This window comes from Oryza glaberrima, chromosome 2 (genome assembly GCF_000147395.1).
Source record: "Oryza glaberrima chromosome 2, OglaRS2, whole genome shotgun sequence".
In the NCBI taxonomy this organism is placed as follows: Eukaryota; Viridiplantae; Streptophyta; class Magnoliopsida; order Poales; family Poaceae; genus Oryza; species Oryza glaberrima.
The window spans coordinates 22894000-22912201 of NC_068327.1; the positions used below are offsets into that span (position 1 = coordinate 22894000).

General features: G+C 46.6%; 3 protein-coding genes and 1 pseudogene across 3 annotated transcripts; 2 read left to right on the top strand and 2 right to left on the bottom strand.

Moving 5' to 3' along the window:
* Positions 1-208: 208 nt before the first annotated feature.
* Positions 209-1350, bottom strand: LOC127763100 (uncharacterized; annotated as a pseudogene).
* A 9412-nt stretch (positions 1351-10762) lies between these two features.
* Positions 10763-11727, top strand: LOC127763101 (uncharacterized). The gene has a single exon (XM_052287711.1). It carries the CDS (start codon positions 10808-10810, stop codon positions 11447-11449), a length of 642 nt encoding a protein of 213 aa, XP_052143671.1. The 5' UTR covers positions 10763-10807; the 3' UTR covers positions 11450-11727.
* A 108-nt stretch (positions 11728-11835) lies between these two features.
* On the bottom strand, positions 11836-14816 carry LOC127762594 (uncharacterized). Its single transcript, XM_052287084.1, has 6 exons — positions 14809-14816; positions 14523-14554; positions 13678-13869; positions 12812-12862; positions 12365-12435; positions 11836-12275 (listed from the first exon to the last, which is right to left on the bottom strand). The coding sequence occupies exons 1-6, from the start codon at positions 14814-14816 to the stop codon at positions 12198-12200; spliced, it is 432 nt and encodes a 143-aa protein (XP_052143044.1). The 3' UTR covers positions 11836-12197.
* A 669-nt stretch (positions 14817-15485) lies between these two features.
* Positions 15486-16865, top strand: LOC127762595 (uncharacterized). The gene has a single exon (XM_052287085.1). It carries the CDS (start codon positions 15486-15488, stop codon positions 16863-16865), a length of 1380 nt encoding a protein of 459 aa, XP_052143045.1.
* The last annotated feature ends 1337 nt before the right edge of the window (positions 16866-18202 follow it).

Sequence of the window (18202 nt, forward strand, 5' to 3'; positions counted from 1 at the left end):
TGGATCACTAGTTTGCATTTCGTTCGTCAACATAGAGAGCAAGTATGGTATTGGCTGAGCGCATAATATTAATAGCGTCATTGTTCAACGCCAAACAAAGAAATACAGTTGTGCAGGGTAAATGTTATACCAAAATTCATTTGCGTCGATTTTGATTTTAGCCCGAAAGAAGAGTAACTTCATTATGAGCTAACAACTGCAATTTGGGTCAATTAGTACTAAAATCAACCCAAATACTATAATTACTCTCTCCGATCCCCAAAACTCTCTTGCTTCGTGCTGCCCAAACTCGTAGGACCAAATATTTATGTCCGAGGTGATCTCCCTTGTGGCAGACGAACTGTATGACTTGGGAACAAATGCTGTTTCGCTGTCACGTGTAACAAGGTCGACATGGATGGTCTCGGGCCAGTCGTACAGCCTCGGGAGGAACACCTTGTTCTGCATCAACCTAAGCTTAGTCTTCCTCAACGTCGTCGTGTATGTCCCGGTGAACAACGCATGTCCTTCCAATGACCGCATCTTCTCCCACTCCATCGTCTCTTCATTGAGCTTGACGACATGGACAGGCGCACCACTGTAGCCAACGAGGACAGCCATGAGCGCGCCAGCTTGGTCGGACTCAAACAGGTGGCTATCGACTTGGTGTTCGATTCCAAAGCTCCCAGGCTTATCAAGAACCTTAAAACTATCGCCATGGTTGCACGGATCGTACACCGCGAGCTCCCCGTCTTCGCCAAGAACGTACAGCAAGCCACCGTGGAGCACCGGGTTGCTGGTCGGTGCCGCCAGAATTTGCGGTCCGAAGCCCGTCAATTCCCAGGGCCCCCATTGGCCATCGTCTTGTTGGATCGCACGGGCGAGCCGTAGCGCGGACGTCGTGTTGACGCAATACAACCTTCGCGCGCGGTCGTCGTAGACGATGAAATCGGGCGACGAGTCGAAAGGCGGTGTCGGCTTCGGCAGCTCATGGATGGTGCTGCCGGCGAGTAGTACGAGATCGGCTTGGAGGATCGATTTAGGTGAGCACAGCGTGAGGCGTCGTCCGGTGGAGCAGCAGATCCTAGCGTTAGGCACCTTGACGAGCGTGTCGGCGATCTGGAAACACCTGTGGTAGTAGGGGCTGTAGTACCTGGCGCTCGTGACGCCGACGTCGGCGGCGCTCAGGAGGAGAGGCGTGATCCACGCCGGGTAGAAGGGCGACACGGCGGAGCGCCAGTGCCGGCACGTCGACGCGAAGCTGGGGTGGGTCGACCACCCGAGCCGATCCAGGACGAGCACGAGCATGTCCAACGGGAGAGACGACCAGTCCCGTCGTCCTTGCGCCGCCGTCGCGGCGGCCGCCTCCATCTGTCGATCTCTGCTTGCGCTTCTTTTTGCGGTGCTCCTCACGCGAGTCGCGAGAGTTCGTGCCTGCATGGCGAGCTGCGTTTTGTGCTGCTACGGAGCTCTACTTTCATGGCGTGTTTCCTCCGGACTCGTATTATAGGTCGGCTTCAGCTCGGAGATTGTATACCGCCCCAGCGCCCCGGTTGGTTTTTGTTGGTTTGCTACCCACTCTCCATATATGCAAAATATTTAGATTTTGCTTTTGAATTGGGTTGATAGTTTGAATTTTGATATCGTGTAGGAACTCATGTTTCCTTTTCCTGATCTACGGGCGGTGCAGATGATAATTGGTAGGAGTACTAATTGTAGGTAGTGGACGTGCATACCTCTTTCCTATGCCAATAGTTATTTATAAGGACTAGCAAATATGCCCGTGCGTTGCACCGGGTGAATATCAAACAAATATGGATGGTTAAGATTGCTTGTGTACTTATTATAATACATGTGCACAAAAATATTGAATTTGTACATACCTTGCAAATATCTCCAAGTTTTATACAGGAAAATATTAAAACATATCTCATACTGTATACATATTCAGATTCAGGTTGTATCTCAAACTATATTCCAAATTTTCTACACATTCAGACAATATTCCAACTTTCACAAATTTTCATAAACGGGGGCAGTTACAGCTCTGAATTCACCATGCTCTACAAAAGGAAAATGGTAAAGGCATCTGCAATGGGAAAGAAACACACACTTTGTAGTATCGAAATAAAATTCACTCAAAAATCTTTAGTGGAATATGTTTGAATTCTAGAAATAATTTAATATTTAAGGAAATAATGGGGCGTTTTGGTTTGATACCAAAATATTGCCATATCAATTTTTGGTAGTTTAAATAGTAAATATGATGATTTGGTTTGAAGCCAAATGTTTGGTAATGCCTATACTCAATTTGGCACAATTCTAGAATATTCTTCATCACAATTTAAAATTTGGCTCTTAATTGGCATAAATCCAAAGACACTCATTTATAATTCTACCCTACCAAAATATTGGTAGTGTCAAAACTTGCCTAGAGTTTGGCACTACCAACATAGGATAATAAACCAAACAAGCCCAATAATTATTTTGACATGAAACCATATTAACTTGGTCAAATACAATATCATATGATTAATACTTTCTAGATAAATTTTTTGTTGGTTTCATTTATCTAAAAATAATCTATGAGTGATTAAATAATTAATCGTAATTTCCCAACACTTTTAAATGGCTTAAAATAGTACCAAAAAAATTTCTGTAAGTATAAAAATAATTAAATCAGTTGCTTAGAAAAATAAACTGATTTTGGCCTAGCATTGTGGTTTAGGGATGAAGATTCGGGGACAACTTGAGGGACCAAATCTGAACTTATCCGTGCGAAGCATACACGTGGCCCAATTGTGTGGCGGCCTGGGAACGGCAACCCGACGCGGGAGAAGCCACAGTCATCTGATCTGATCAACGGTCCCGATTGATCCGAACATATATAAAAAGGCGGCAACCCAAACCCTAACCCTAAAATCACTTCCCCTCCCTTCTCTCTCTCTCTCAAACCGACGGCGTCAGCGGCGCCTCTCCCCTTCCGCCGCTTCCCCTCTCCCTCCCCACCGGCGGCGCCGCTCCCCTTCCCCCTCCCTCCATCAGCAACGCCGCTCCCCTTCCCCTCCCCCACCGGCAGCACCGTTCCATCTCCCCCTCTCCCTCCCGTCTCGCTAGCATGGCACAGTGTTGGGGGACGACGGCGACGACAACCATCCTTCCATTTCCCCTCTCCCCATAGGCCTCGATGGTGGGGCTACAAGCCTATGACACGGAGACGGCGGCGACGACCGTCCTTCTCTCTTTCTCTCCTCTGTCTCCGAGCAGGAAGAGAGCACCGGAAGGTAGGTCGCCGGGGTAGAGGGAGGGGGTGTGTAAGTTCAAGTGCCTTAATTTGGTTTTGGTGATTAATGACAAATCTAATTATATGAGACTAACGTTTTTATGAGCCTTTCTTTGACTAGTCTCATTTGGATATGAAAGTAAAAATGATGAGAAGTATGTATTAAACTTCACATATTCTAACTTGGTCTCTCTTGTGGATCCAAAATATAGTGTGAGCTTCCTATTTGATCTTTATTGATTATGTGCATATGCGTTCCTTCATATGCATATGTATGCACATCTTGAGGGGGAGCTTATTCTATATTTTTTTTATTATAAGATTTCTATCTTGATTTGAAATCATTTTTCATCTCATCTCTCTATATTGTTTATATCGGGTTATTATCCATCACCAAAGAGAGAAAAGATTGAAAGATCTTGGATTAAACAATTTGTGTAATTGTTACTTTGGTGATAGATGATAAACCGATGTTTATGGGATTAACCTCTCTTTTGTATAAGTTGTCTACTAGGTTATTTCCCGATAATGAGATGTGGAAGACATGCATTCTTTTGTGATGGACCTTAATCATGACAAGGATGAAATGCATGGAGATAAAACGATATGTACCACTTCTTATCTCCTACTTTTTGATATGTTCATATATATGATTTCCATGTTATTGATATATAAGTGTGAGACTAATGTTTACTCGAATGTTATCTTATTTAGTCTTATTTACATTGAGAACATGGAGATCATGAAGGTATATGTTTTATGTTGGTCTACATCATTACTACATATGCCTTCTCTATATGTATAGGATAAACCCCCATTGGTCATTCTCTAATTATGCATACACTTGCATCTCTTGTATATTTATTTGTATGCATATATTTAGGGGGAGCAAATCCTATACATTTATTGTGCATGTTCTAGATCCATGTTGTTCACCTATTATTTATACTAGATCTTTGCACTTGAGCTTGCATACGAGTATATGACACTTGTGATGTTAATGAATACTCAACAAACATATCCATATCTTTCATATGCAACCGGTTGGTCATCAAGTGAAGGATGACAACCGATTTGTTGAGACTAATGTTCTCCTTTGAGGTGTGAAAAGGAATAGGTCCCACTACGATGAGGCTAATGAATGACACCATGGGTTAGTGGTCACCAAGCCAAGGACATCGTCATGTTGGCAAGAATGAAGTCAAGCTTGTGATGAGAATAAAGTCCTGACAAAGGATGGACAAGACCTCGGCATAAACATGGTTCAACCGGATGGTCACAAGTGTTGATCTCGGGTCAAGCTTGACCCCAAGATGGATGGTGCAAGGCAAAGATATAATGTAGCTAAGAATGTTTTCTTAGTCTTTTCCCGGTCTTGGTGTTTGGTATAGACCGGATTTGCTAGATAGGCGCCGTACTATCAAGAAGGGGTCTATGAAGCGAGCTTGTGGATGATCTTGTGCCATATTAGTTCATATGCATGTAGGTGCATTTTGTGGGCTTGTCTAACCAAGTGTGATGAGTTTTCTCAAGTCCTAAACCAAGAGAGAAGTGGGCATGTCAAATAGGAGTGAGTGACATCTTGTGGGTATGTCCGGTGGATATCCTTTGGAGTGTGAGCCCTTTATCCTTGACTTAAGTTGTGTTTCTTGGATGGATTTTTCATGGGTTGGATGGCCCTTTGAATAAGCTTTCCATAGAGTCCAAGAACGGCAAATTCCGAGACCCGAATCAAGAGATATTGCCGTTTTACTAACGGTCGGTTGAGCTGAAAAGTGACCTGCGGTCTGACCGTGAGCCTTAGGCTGGTCTGACCGGGTCTGTTAGCCGGTCTGACTGGCGTGGTAAGGCCGGTCTGACCGGCCCCACTGGTCTATTGCACTGGTCTAGATTTTGGTGGCGATACAGAGCCGCCAGAGCCGCAACCGGTCAGACCGAGCCGACGGCGGTCTGACCGAGCCGTGGACGGTCTGACCAGCCACTACACTGCGGTCAGACCGGCTAGGTTGAGTGGGCTCAATAATTGCAAAGTAGTCAGTAGTCCGGTCTGACCGGCATCACAACGGCGGTCTGACCGGCAGAGCACAAAGTTGGGGATTTCGGTTCCAACGGCTAGTTTTGGTGGTTGGGGGTATATATACCCACTCCCCAGCAGCAAGGGTAAGGTTTTGGCACTCCATTGCATTATCTTGAACCCTTGCAAGAGCTCTCACACCCTTGTGCACTTAGTTTATCTAGTGAGGTGTTAGAGAGTGAGTTAAGCCAATTCAAGTGCATTACTTCATTGTTAGAGCTAGTGTGGCACTTGATCATCCTCGGCAAGCATCCTAGACTTGTTACTCTTGGAGGTTGCCGCCTCCTAGACGGCTTGTGGAGGTGTTGCCCGGTGACCTCTCCGAGGAGATTGTGGAGGAGGCCCGGCGCCGGTTGTGAGTGGTTTGGAGTTCACCACCTTCGGAGCGAAGGAAGAACTACCCCTAGTGATCGAGGCTTGGGTAGTCCTCTCCGTGGGCCGGCTCTCACCTTGCCCACCCCTTGACGAAGGGGGCGTGCGGTGGCTTCGTGGTTGAGCGGTGGAGTTGGGCTCGCCTCAACGGGGATTAGGAAACCGGCGAGTTTCCGAACCTCGGTGAAAAATTCCTTGTCTCTTGTCTCATTTATTTGTTGCATTTACATTTGTGCAATTTGCATTCATAGAGACATATTTGAGCCCATATCACTTAGGTTTGCAAAACTTAACTTAGTTGCTTAGTTAACCTTGCACCTCACCTTGCCTAGCAACTTAGGTTAGTTTTGTTTAACTGCCATTAAGTTTTAAGACCGCCTATTCACCCCCCCTCTAGTCGGCCTCCTTGATCCTACAGGGTGCCGTGCGCGGTTGGGGATGTGGTGAGTGTGGCCGTGCCCGGCGGGCGAGGCCATGACAGGAGCGCGGTCAATGGCAATGGTGACTGTCACACCCTGAAGTTCTTTCCCAAGCCTAAATTGAAGTTATAAATGGTCTCAATAAAATACCAGTGTAAAGCAAGAGTAAACCTTAATAAATTAATGCAAATAATAATCGGATTTGGCATGTGGGATTTTTCTTGAGTTCTACATGTCAAAATACGCTAACAAGATTTTTAGTGGAATTTTCAGAGCTCTAGAAATAATTTTAACCAATTAAAATTGAGCACAAGAAATATTTAATCCCAGGAAAATCCATTTCCTTCCTTTTCTTTTTCTTTTCCCCTTTTTTTTCTTTCGAATGGGCCGCCGGCCCGTTCTCTCTCCCTCCTCTTCCCGTTGGGCCGGTCGAAGGCCGAGGCCCAGCCGAGCTGAGCCGGCCGCCCGCCTCCCTCTCCCGGGGTTGCCGACAGGTGGGGCCCACCTGTCGGGCCCGTCCCCTTCCTCCAGCTGGCGCCGCCGTGCCCCGCAACCGCCGCCGCACCCCGCTCCCACATCTCCCGGGCCACGTCGCCCACGTCGCCCTTGCGCCCGTGTTCCCCGCACCCACTTCCCCCTCTCTCCCGCCCGCGCCCGCGCTCGAGACAGCCGGGATTCGATTTTCGAATCCCGCCTCTCTCTCCTCTCCCACTTCCCCCACGTCGGCCAGCGATTCCCGCTTCTACCGGCCACGTCCGAGCTCCCTCTCCCCTATTTAAGCATCCCCACTCTCCCCTCTCTCTTTTTTCCCATTTCGCCAAGCTCTCCCGTGCCCTCTATCGCCCTAGCGCCGTCGCCCTCCTCTCCGCCGCCGCCGCCGCTCCGGTCGCCGTTAGCCGCCTCTAGCCGCCGTGCCGAGCCGCGTCGTCGACGCTGTCGCGTTCGCCGTCGTGCCGGCCACCCCGTCCACCCCTCTCCCGTCGGATTCCGCCGCCGGAACCCACTCCACGCCGTGCGCCGGTGAGCATCGCCATGGCCGCCGCCCTTGGCCGGCGTCCTCGCCCTCTTCCATCTCCCTCTCCCTCTCTAACTCCTTTCATCGTGTTCGCTAGGTGGTTCCGGAGATCGTCCCGCCGTCGCCATCGCCCTCCGTCGCTCGCCGTCGTCGCTTGTCGTCGGTGAGGCACCTTCTCCTCTCTCTCTCTCTCCCGCGCCGTCTAGTCGCCGCGCCGCCGCCTAGCCGCTTAGCCGCCGCCAGCGTCGCCGCGCCGTCGCACTGCCGCCGCTTGCCGTCGGACGCCGCCGTCTGCCGCGCCGCCGCCCCGCGGTAGCGCCGCCGTGCGCCATGGCCGCCGGGCCGGCTCGAGCCGCCCGTGCGCGCCGGCCGCGTGCTCCCCATCGCCGTCCGATCTACCCTCGGGTAGTTCGGGGCCGTCGGTTCGGCCGCCCGCGTGGCGTGCCATGTGGCCGCCGCGTGTGCGCCACGTCGGCGCTGCGTCAGCGCCACGTGGTGCGCCGCTCCTTCCCGGTCCGTGGACTCGGTCCACCATGAACCGCCCTCCCCGAGTCACTTCCATGTGGGGCCCGCATGTCGGCGCCGCCTCTCTCTCTCCCGGGATTTATTTATTGCGCAATAATTCAATTAAGGATTTTTTGTTTATAGTAAAACACAGTGAATCTTCTAAAATTCATATCTAATTCATCCGAGCTCCGTTTAAGCCCATTCAAGTCTTAGTAAATCAATAAAAATGTGTAGAATCCATTAAAAATGGTTTTGTTCTCTGTTTCAGTAGTCTTATAGCCTGTTTGTATTGTTTGCTTTGTATGTCGCTTAGATTCTGGCTCTCCCGACGCTCCGGTGTACTTTGAAATAGTCGCCGAGGTTCCTCCAGCAGCAGAGCAAGGCAAGTCATGCTTGTCACTTGAACATGTTGATCCTATATTGCAAATGCTCCATTGTTTTCCTTCAAATACTGCATTGTTTTATAATATTACCATGGGAAGTTTACCTACTGTTATAGCCATGCTATTTTGTACCATGTTCCTTTGTTAGCTTGGGATATAACATGACTAGAGATTGGACTAGGGATTTCTTAGCCTTGCTTAGTTCAACTTGCATACAATGGGGGACAACATTAATGCATAGATATCAGATTCTAGGAATGATGTTGGTTAATGCTCACCGCTCCGGTGTTGGTTAATTAAAATATATTAAATGGTGGGCTGTGGGTGCATGGTTTTGATGGTCGCGCCCATGGCAATTAAGGACCAGTTCGCGGGAAACCCTGGAAGAATTTCTCGTACTTACCACAAGCCAGCGTGGGCAACGGCTGGGATTGTAGTGTAGCTTTCCTCTAGCCGACGCATCCAGGCAAGGATGGGCGTGATGGAGTTTGGATGGGCCCTGCGACGGCCTATGCGGCTTCCGGATTCACCTAGGCACGAGAGGGGACTGCCCGCTGCCTTGCGAGGAGTGGGGGTGAAACCTGAGGTGTGGTGTGCTTGGTTAGAGGGGGTAATGCGAAGGGTCCTGTCACGGCCTCTTTCCGATATGTCGTGGTGGCATGTCGGCGCACGGAAACGTGTCGTGGGGCTGTGTCTTGTGGGTATAGTTGTACACCTCTGATCAGAGTAAAACTATTCGAATAGCCGTGCCCGCGGTTATGGGCGGTCAACCAGATTCACCGTGATTAGTCTCACCCTAGGGTAGTCTGATGGAACTGATTAGTTTAGGTGGATGGTTGGGTCTGTTGCAACGTGGTGTAGTGTTGGACAGTGGATGGTTAATATTGATTAATTACTATAATTTCTTCCAACTACTGTTTATAAATGCTCGCTTTATGCAAATGAACCACTCTAGCTATCCTTTGATTACCCTGCATCATACCCCTATCCCGGTATGACTTGCTAAGTACAATGGGTAGTACTCAGTCTTGCTCTATTTTCCCCAAAACCCCAGAGTTTGAGTATGCGTCAGATGGTGGCTTTTCCGAGGAGTAGGCTTCATCCGTGCCGTCGAGGATGCCTGTGGAGTGGTGTTCCCGCTGCAGTCCAAGTCAAGCTTAGCTCCAGATATCTTTTAAGTTTTCCGCTGCATTTATGTAAGACTTTTATAATGTTTGTAAGACGTGGATCTGTATGTCAACTTTGTCGTTTGTGTAACCCGGCCGGTCCTGGACGGGGATTTTAATGCACATTCTGCTTGGAATTCTATTCGGGAATTTTTAGGCGTGACAGTGACGAGCTCAGAACAACCGGATCCGATGGCAAACTCGCTCATTTGTGTGATTTTTTTCCTCTCTTTTTTTCCTTTTTTCTAGGGTTCTCAATCTGTGTAACTGTCCGATTGGATGATTCTTTTAGATTCTCCGTGTAGTTCTGTTTGATAGATGACTTTTTTCAGGTTCTCTCAGTCCGTGTAGATCTTTGATTTGATTTTGTGCTTTATCCATCCTACATGATTGGTATATAGAGTGATTAATAAGAACAAAAAAAATTCTACCTTTTTTATCACGGACGGTGGGTCTTCTTTTCTCCGTGTCATTGATGAATCGGACTTTCCTATTTTTTTTCTTTTTATATGATGAGGGCATCATCACCATGGATACAACCATAATGATGTTTTACCTAATCGAACATAAGGTGCAAGCTTCTTATGAATCGGAGAGGTGTATCGATCGCTAAGGGCGCAACGCAATGTCTTGTATGGTTGTAGTCGGATCATCAACGTTTCTTCCAAATCGTAGTTATCTCAACTCACCGAAAGATCGGTCCAAACAACAGCTTTGAGCATCTTGAGTGGAGCTCAGGGTTCATCATTATATGTTTGTTCGCCTTTTTTTTTATCACGATGACGAAAACACCTTCAATTTTTTAAGTAATTTTTTAAGTAGTAGAGATAGAGATAATAGAAAGATTAAACAAGATTCGATAGACGCATGTGATGATATCTCTAATCTAAAAAATATACCGACTTAGTCTTGGAGATTCTCATAGAGATATGTTGTGCGTGTGTGCTTTCATATGGATCAATGTGCACGTGTTTATATGAATGCATGTATCTATACTGTGTTTCGAAAAAAAATACAACCTGTTCTCAACGCTATATTAACGTGAAAGTAAAGTGAAAGTCTTTTTTACTTTCACGTAGAATAATTGATTTTGTATTTTTCTTATTTACTTAAAGTTGTCTTTATAAATTTTAGCAAATGAGATATTTTCAATAGACTTTCATGTCTAACCGGAGGACCGTAGCGTTAAAAAAGGAAAGAAAATAAATAAAGAAAATGGGAACCGTTTTCTCGCTCCCCTTCCCAGGCGCTATCTCCTCCCACCACTCGAACCTTATCCCCTCCAGGCGCCTCACTCGAACCTTAATTTCGTGTTCTAGTTAGAAATTTGGAATTTAGAAACACAGCTGGATTGGGGTTCTCCTATGGATCATGCTTCAGATTTTATTTAGGTGGATTAGAGTCTTATTCCTTTCGATTTTGGAACGACCTGGGCTACGGACTACACACGTTAGGATTTGTATCGATCTCTTTTTCTTTCTTTGGCCGCTGTAAAATAGCGAAGATAGAGGGCCACTCAGTCGGAATTGACGGACGAATCGGTCGGAATTGACTCACGAAAATTTTGTGACGAAAGGAAAATTACGATTCTTTATATTAGTTAAGATTTATGAATTTGATCGGCCAGTCGTCCGTCGAAATCATGGAGGAGGCAGTCGACGCATCTGCCGCTCTGGATCCCAAGCTTGCTCCTCTGCTGCTGTTCGGCGGCCACGGCGACGCCACGTTCCTGTACAGCGTGCCGAAGAGAGCGCTGCTGGCGCCAATGCCAACGCCAACGAGGGTGGGCGACGGCGGCGTCGACGACATGATGAGAGGCCACCGCTGGTGGACCACGGCGCAGGGCTGGTTGCTCATGGCGCGCCGCGGCTCGCCGTGCACTTTCCTATGGGACCCTTTCACCGGCCGCCGTGTCAGGTTGCCCCCCGACCACGACGGCACCGTCCTCACCGCCGAAGGCAGCCATCGCCGGAGGTGCCTCCTGTCATGCTGTGGTCCCATGGACCCGACCAGCTGCACCGTGCTCGTCATCGACCTCGCCGACCCGGAGCTCTGGTATTGCCGTCCCGGCGACAACCACTGGGTGAAGCTCCATCAGCAACCGTACCAGTACCGCAACCCTGCCCACCGTGACGCCATCATCAGGTTTTTACGCAAGTTTACGGCGATCGACGGCAAGTTCTACACCGAACTACACACCGGCAATGTCGGCGTCCTCGAGTTCTCGCCGGAGGTTGCCGAGGGGAACTAATTCCCCTCGGCCCATCGGCACCCGTTGTCAAGCGTTATCAAATCCATGCAGGCTCTTAAGTCGTGTAGTTATACAAAGTCACAAACCTGTATTATCGACGAAAATCTCGTTCCTTGTAGATTGAGATGCATGGCCTCTCTGTTTACTTTAAACATCATTCAAGCGGACAACAGGTGGATGCTAATTTGCCTAAAACCGACATTTTTTATCTTCACTAATAGCTGATCCATTTTGCTGTGCTACTTATTTACTGTTCTCTGCAATGACTGTTTGGAGATGCTGCTCCACAAAATTCAGTGGTGAATAGATGTGTCTTGTGTATTTATCATACATCTGTTCACTTTAAGCCAATATTCGAGCCTTTTGCCCTGTTACATCAAATTGCATTATTCACTTAAATAAATAGGTATGAATAAGGTTACTCAAAAAAATGCTTTCGCAGCAACAAATCTGACAAAACTGCAAAAGTTCACCCTTAAGAAGAGGGATATATATATATAGCATTGGTTCTGCACTTCTGCATGCTAAAGTACTCCACATGATACAGCAGGCTGGCTTTCCATCCATAAGGTTACAAATGGGCAGGATTGCCGTTTCTGTTTGAGATAAACCAAAGGAGTTGCAAGTTAGAATAAAGCATTTATAGTCACATCATGCATACAGTTTCAGTACAAGATACAACACACAGCGAACTGGCAATAGATTGCTTTTTTGTAAATCTTAGCACTCCAATGCAGCTTGAGCTTGATTAGTTCCAGGTGTTGACAGACGGTCCTGTGACTGGTTGCTCATCTAGGGCACGGCGCAACTCCTCAAAGAAGTTCATCTGTACTACCAATGACCACAGAAAAGGAATCAGAGTACAGAAACTAAGACGTAGGAGAACAGTATGACAAAATCGCAGGTTCAATATACCTGATGAGGAAGTTTCATGTGACCATGACCCCATGATGATCCACTAGATCCAGAGTACATCACCGGCTTATCTGGCAAAACATCAACAGCATTTAATAGGTTACTTTGGTTTAGTGCTTCCCGTTGGTACAACTGACATGAAAATTCACTTGAGTGCACAGGGTACTTGATGGTGTTCATAGTAACATATTAACATCACGAATTGCTATACAATACTATAATTGCTAGCACCATAATTGTGCGGCGTCACTACTGTTGCCAACACTTTATATTCACCTCCATATTTCTATCATAACTTATGAAACGGTAATCTAAATTAAACATAGGTCTAGGATAGTATGCCAGGTCTTGTAGAAATTGATCCTAAAATATCTAAAGATTCCTCTACCATGATTCATGTCATAGTAAATCTCCCATCATGCGGCCTGAATTTGCTTAAGGACTCACCAGGGGAATCATATGACTGATCATTGTACAAGTTCATTGCTGCAGCCCAACCTACAGGGGAAAAGCAGCAAAGGTTTTATTATCACATAAGAAGAATGGTTGTAAATAAAGTTGGTTCAAAATTAGTACAGCAACTGTAGGAATACATCTTTGTTATATATGCCTAGACCATCCTTGATTAAAAGTTGCCTAACTTCCGGTAAATTACCGGTGGCATATGCACAATTGCACATAAAGAGAACAGTTGATGGTATGATTAATGAACAAAAAAGATAGGATAAGCAGTAGGTACACAGTTTGAATATTCTTCCATGTTACTAACATGCAGAGAACCCCAAAATAAATCACAACAGGTGCTCCACGTATTTTTCTTTACAACTTACAGTATCTGAATATTGGATTATCAGCCTGTGTAAACTTATTAAAGCAATGGGCGGTTCTGTAATATACTGCATGTGCTTTTACTACTTACTTCCTCCGTCCCAAAATATAAGCATTTTTGGACCACGACATAGTATTCGAGATGCTACATTGACCAACAATATCTATAAAAATAAAATGTTTTAAATAAAAAGAGTTGCATATAATAATAGTTTGATTAATGATAAATCTAGTAACATCAATTTCACATTATTGATTTTTTTTATTTTTTTGCTACTAATAGTTAAAGTTAAAAATGGTTGACTTAGCCCTATGCTAAAAATGCTTATATTTTGGGACAGAGTAGTATGTTATTACTGTAGACATAATGTATCACTACCACAATAACATGCAACAATTCCCAGAAAGTCAAAAAGATAAGAACTTATATCATAGAAATTCTACAAGCATTTAAAAGGGCAGCTTCGTCTCTCTGAGAAACATACGGTCATTGAGAAGCTGGGCAGCCTCACTGGCACAACATCCCTCCAAGGGTATTAATCTTGTTTGACTGTAATCATTCTGAGGATTGCTGAAAAAAGTCTCATGAGGGATAATTGGTGGAAGGTTCTTTAATGAAGGAGCATGGCTGTTCTCTCCATCATTATTGTACAAATAACTAGCCTTCTCAGCCCTATCTGTTTGGTATAACAAAAGTGTTACAGTGTCAGCCAAAAAAAATCACCTCGTAAATTAAATTGTTATGCTTAAACATACAGATAAATCATTAAAAAAACACATGGATAAGGAAAAGATAGCCCATAAAAAAATTATTGGAAATATGAATAATCAAATAAAGACATGTCAAGGTTAGAAGATTCTGGACAGCTATTGGTCATAATAAGTAAACTCTGAGTAAAAAACACATTTGACTTGTAAATGACTGATTGTGGGGATTATGATTGCAGGTAGCTTGCATTAGATGCATGAAGTTGCATGTTGTACAGAGTATTGGCATCATTAATACAATGGAGTAGAGGGGCTCATACAAGGATGTTTGCTTGCAAGGATTTCCTTATAGATATAGAGTAGTTATCAACATGGTCGGTGTAAGGCACATATTTTTCAGCCCATTTGTGGAAAAGAAACATGGCAGTTTCACTGCATAGAAATCTACTAGAGGAATAATGAATTAAGTTTGATACCATAACAACCAACAACTGGATAAGACCTTATCAACTAATTTGGAGACCTTATATAGCAGTCAAGCCAAAATAATAATAAAGGAAAATATAATAAATCCCCAAAACATCATGAAATCCAACTGATTCAATTGGTAAATGTGATTTACCTCCAGACTTGCGTCGATTGTTAGCACGGTTCCTGAAGCATATTCAGTAAAGATAGCCATCAGAAAGCATATCTACGCATGATATGTAGCAAGATTATTAAAACTAAATAATAACTAACATTAGACTGCAGACAACAGAATATTTCAAGAAATAACTGATGGTTTCAAACAAAATAAATATTTAGCTCATAAATACAAAGATGGAACAAAGAAGCCATATCAAGTTATCAACTAATCAAATCAACAAGGTGATAGACTGATTGAACAATGTCTTAAGCAAATCTACTTCTTCATTGTGAACTCCACTTATAATTGTGAAATTGTGATTACGCGATCACCTATCAAAGGGCAATTTTCAATATCTGGCAGTACAGTAACTAAAGTATGATAGTCTTTATGCTAGTCATTATATGCCCTGTGTTGAAGTCATGCGTTAAACTTATACAAGCTGACCGACTGGCAGAGTTTTGCTAGGCAAGGTTAGCTTAATCCGCTAACCCAAATTCGAAACATGGGCCATCCTTCACTTGCTAAAACAGGTAGTTAGGTCAGCATTAAACATGCCCTGAAATAAGCCATTAGCCATGTAGCTTGAACAAAGATTTTTCTTAAATAAATATGCTTTTAAGGATAAAAGTTAGTTGCTAAGGTTGTTCATTCTCAAAAAAGCTAAAAAGAGAGACCAGCGAGCCAATAAGCCTTATAGGTCGGCTTCCGCTTGGAGATTGTATACCGCCCCGGCGCCCCGGTTGGTTTTTGTTGGTTTGCTATCCAATCTCCATATATGCAAAGTATTTAGATTTTGCTTTAGAATTGGGTAGTGGTTTGAATTTTGATATCGTGTAGGAATTCATGTTTCCTTTTCCTGATCAACGGGTGGTGCAGATGATTGGTAGGAGTACTAATTGTAGGTCGTAGATGTGCATACCTCTTTCCTATGCCAATAGTTATTTATAAGGATTTATGAATTTGATCGGCCAGTCGTCCGTCGAAATCATGGAGGAGGCAGGCGATGCATCTGCAGCACTGGATCCCAAGTTTGCTCCTCTGCTGCTGTTCGGCGGCCACGGCGACGCCACGTTCCTGTACAGCGTGCCGACGAGGGCGCTGCTGCCAATGCCAACGCCAACGAGGGCGGGCGACGGCGGTGTCGACGACATGATGAGATGCCACCGCTGGTGGACCACGGCGCAGGGCTGGTTGCTCATGGCGCGCCGCGGCTCGCCGTGCACTTTTTTATGGGACCCTTTCACCGGCCGCCGTGTCGGGCTGCCTCCCGACCACGACGGCACCGTCCTCGCCGCCGAAGGCAGCCATCGCCGGAGGTGCCTCCTGTCATGCTGCGGTCCCATGGACCCGACCAGCTGCACCGTGCTCGTCATCGACCTCGCCTACCCGGAGCTCTGGTATTGCCGCCCCGGCGACAACCACTGGGTGAAGCTCCATCAGCAACCGTACCAGTACCGCAACCCTGCCCACCGTGACGCCATCATCAGGTTTTTACGCAAGTTTACGGCGATCGACGGCAAGTTCTACACTGAACTACACACCGGCAATGTCGGCGTCCTCGAGTTCTTGCCGGAGGTGGCGTTCACCAAGATCGCTGTACACGACGACGATAGGAGACCGGCGGTGTACAAGAAACGTACTACTTGCTTCGTGGAATCAAACGGGGAGCTGCACTCCGTTGTCTTCTCTCACCCGATCGGATGTGACCGGATTGTCGCGCGTGTAGGCGTTTACAGGTTGAGCATTAATGCGGCGGCAACGCAGGAGCAAAGATCAGCAGCATGGGTGAAGGTGGATTCGCTAGGTGGCAGAGCGTTCTTCGTTAAGATAGGCAGTTTTGGAGCGTCACTTGATGCGGAGGGAACAGGCTTGAGAGGGAACTGCGTCTACTACTCGGTGTTCAATGGGAAAGTGTTGTGTGTATACGACATGGAACGAGGAACTACGGCTGTAATCGATCCCGGCACACATCTTCCGTATCACCAGTCACCCCAAGTATTGATGCCAACATTTCCTAGATATCATGGCGGAGCAACTCGAAGTGTTGAAAGCATCTATCAGGTTGGGCCAACAATTCAGGAAAATGCTTATGAGGTAAAAGACATTAAGGTAAGTAAGGTGAAGAGGGATGTTCGATTTTTCGAGGGTGGTTATACTTGTTTGCCGATTCCTATTCAAAATAAGTTAATAAATCAGAAGAAGAGTAAGAGGTCTATGGCTGAAAGATTTCCTTGTCAAGGTGAAGGTGCAAGCAGTCCCGAAACGAAGAACTCATACCGCGGTTGTGGCTTTCCATTGGAGCCGCTCAAATGTCTTCTGCGTATGAAGAAATAGGAGTGCACTACATAGAGGATCCAACTTACCTTTTATGCCAACTCGATGAGTGTTTTTTTAGTTAACTCATTCATTCAAAATATGCAGTAATGTTAGCTCGGCTATGTCACGTCTATTAATCTCATTAAGTTTTGGTCTCTACTATGTGATTGGGAGCTCTTTTTCTCTGAAACTTTATGAAACCTTCTCCTTTTTTTTTTAGGTCGTTTAACAGCTCCCCAATCTGCTTTCTTCCTGAGAAAGCCTCGTTGTGTAGTGCCCGTTCCGTCGTAGCGCCTAGCTAACATCGTCAGATCCCAATCCCCCAATCCATCGTCAAGTTCGAATTCCAACTTCAAGTCCCCTCCAAATCAAATCTCTCGACAGAAGTCTATTTCGCCTCCCTAAAGTTTTGTGGGCCAAGCTCCCTCCCTCGGCACATCTTCTCCCTCAGCCCATCCCCTCCTCTCGCACGTGCCGTGCACGCGCGCTGAGCCAAGCCGAGAGAGAGCCCTCTCTCTCATTTTCTTGCTCCCTCTCTTTGTTCTCTCTCTCCCCGATTTCCCGCAAACGACGCCCAAGTTGCCGTGCCGCCTGTTGCCGCGCGTGCATTGTGGTGGCCGACTGGCCGGTCGCCGCCGCCGTCAGCCCTGCCTGTTAGAGTATATGGTAGTTAGAGTAATATTAGGATAGAATTGGTTTATTTGGATTCCTTCCATATCTGTAATCCTTCCTTATCTTCTCCCCATGTACTCCTGTATATATCGGCTCCTTGAGGCTCAATACAATGTGTCTAATATTCACAGTATCCTCTCTTCCTATACTATCTAACATGGTATCAGAGCGGGCGATCTAGTCGCCTCTCTCTCAAGCTTCCGCTCGTCGCCCCCGGGAGGGTTTCAATCTCCTGGGGCGGCCACCGTTTTTTTTTTCTCCTTCGCGTCGTCAAAGTCGATGTCCGGAGAGAGATTGATCTCTCGGGCGTTTGCGTCGTCATCAAGCAGCAGTAGCAGAGTCTCCGGTCATCATCAGTCTGCACTTCGTCCTCCACCTCCGGTCCGCCGCCTCCACCGCCCCTACCTCCGATGGCCACCGTCGGCTTATCGACCTCCGCCGGGCTCCGCGGCCGACGGACGACCTTGTCTCCGCCTCGACCGCTGTCTTCATCAAGCTCCGCCGGGGGGATGGACCGACGTCTTCACCGCCTCTCCGCCTGCCTTCTGCCTCGTCGCCGGCAAGACGCTGCTGGTCCGGCGTCTCTGGCACGGGCGCGCGGCCCGACACCTCGCCGCCAGGATCTGCACCATTGTCGCCGCTTGCGGCCTCGACGCCTCCGGACTCAGCTCCCTCGTCGTTGC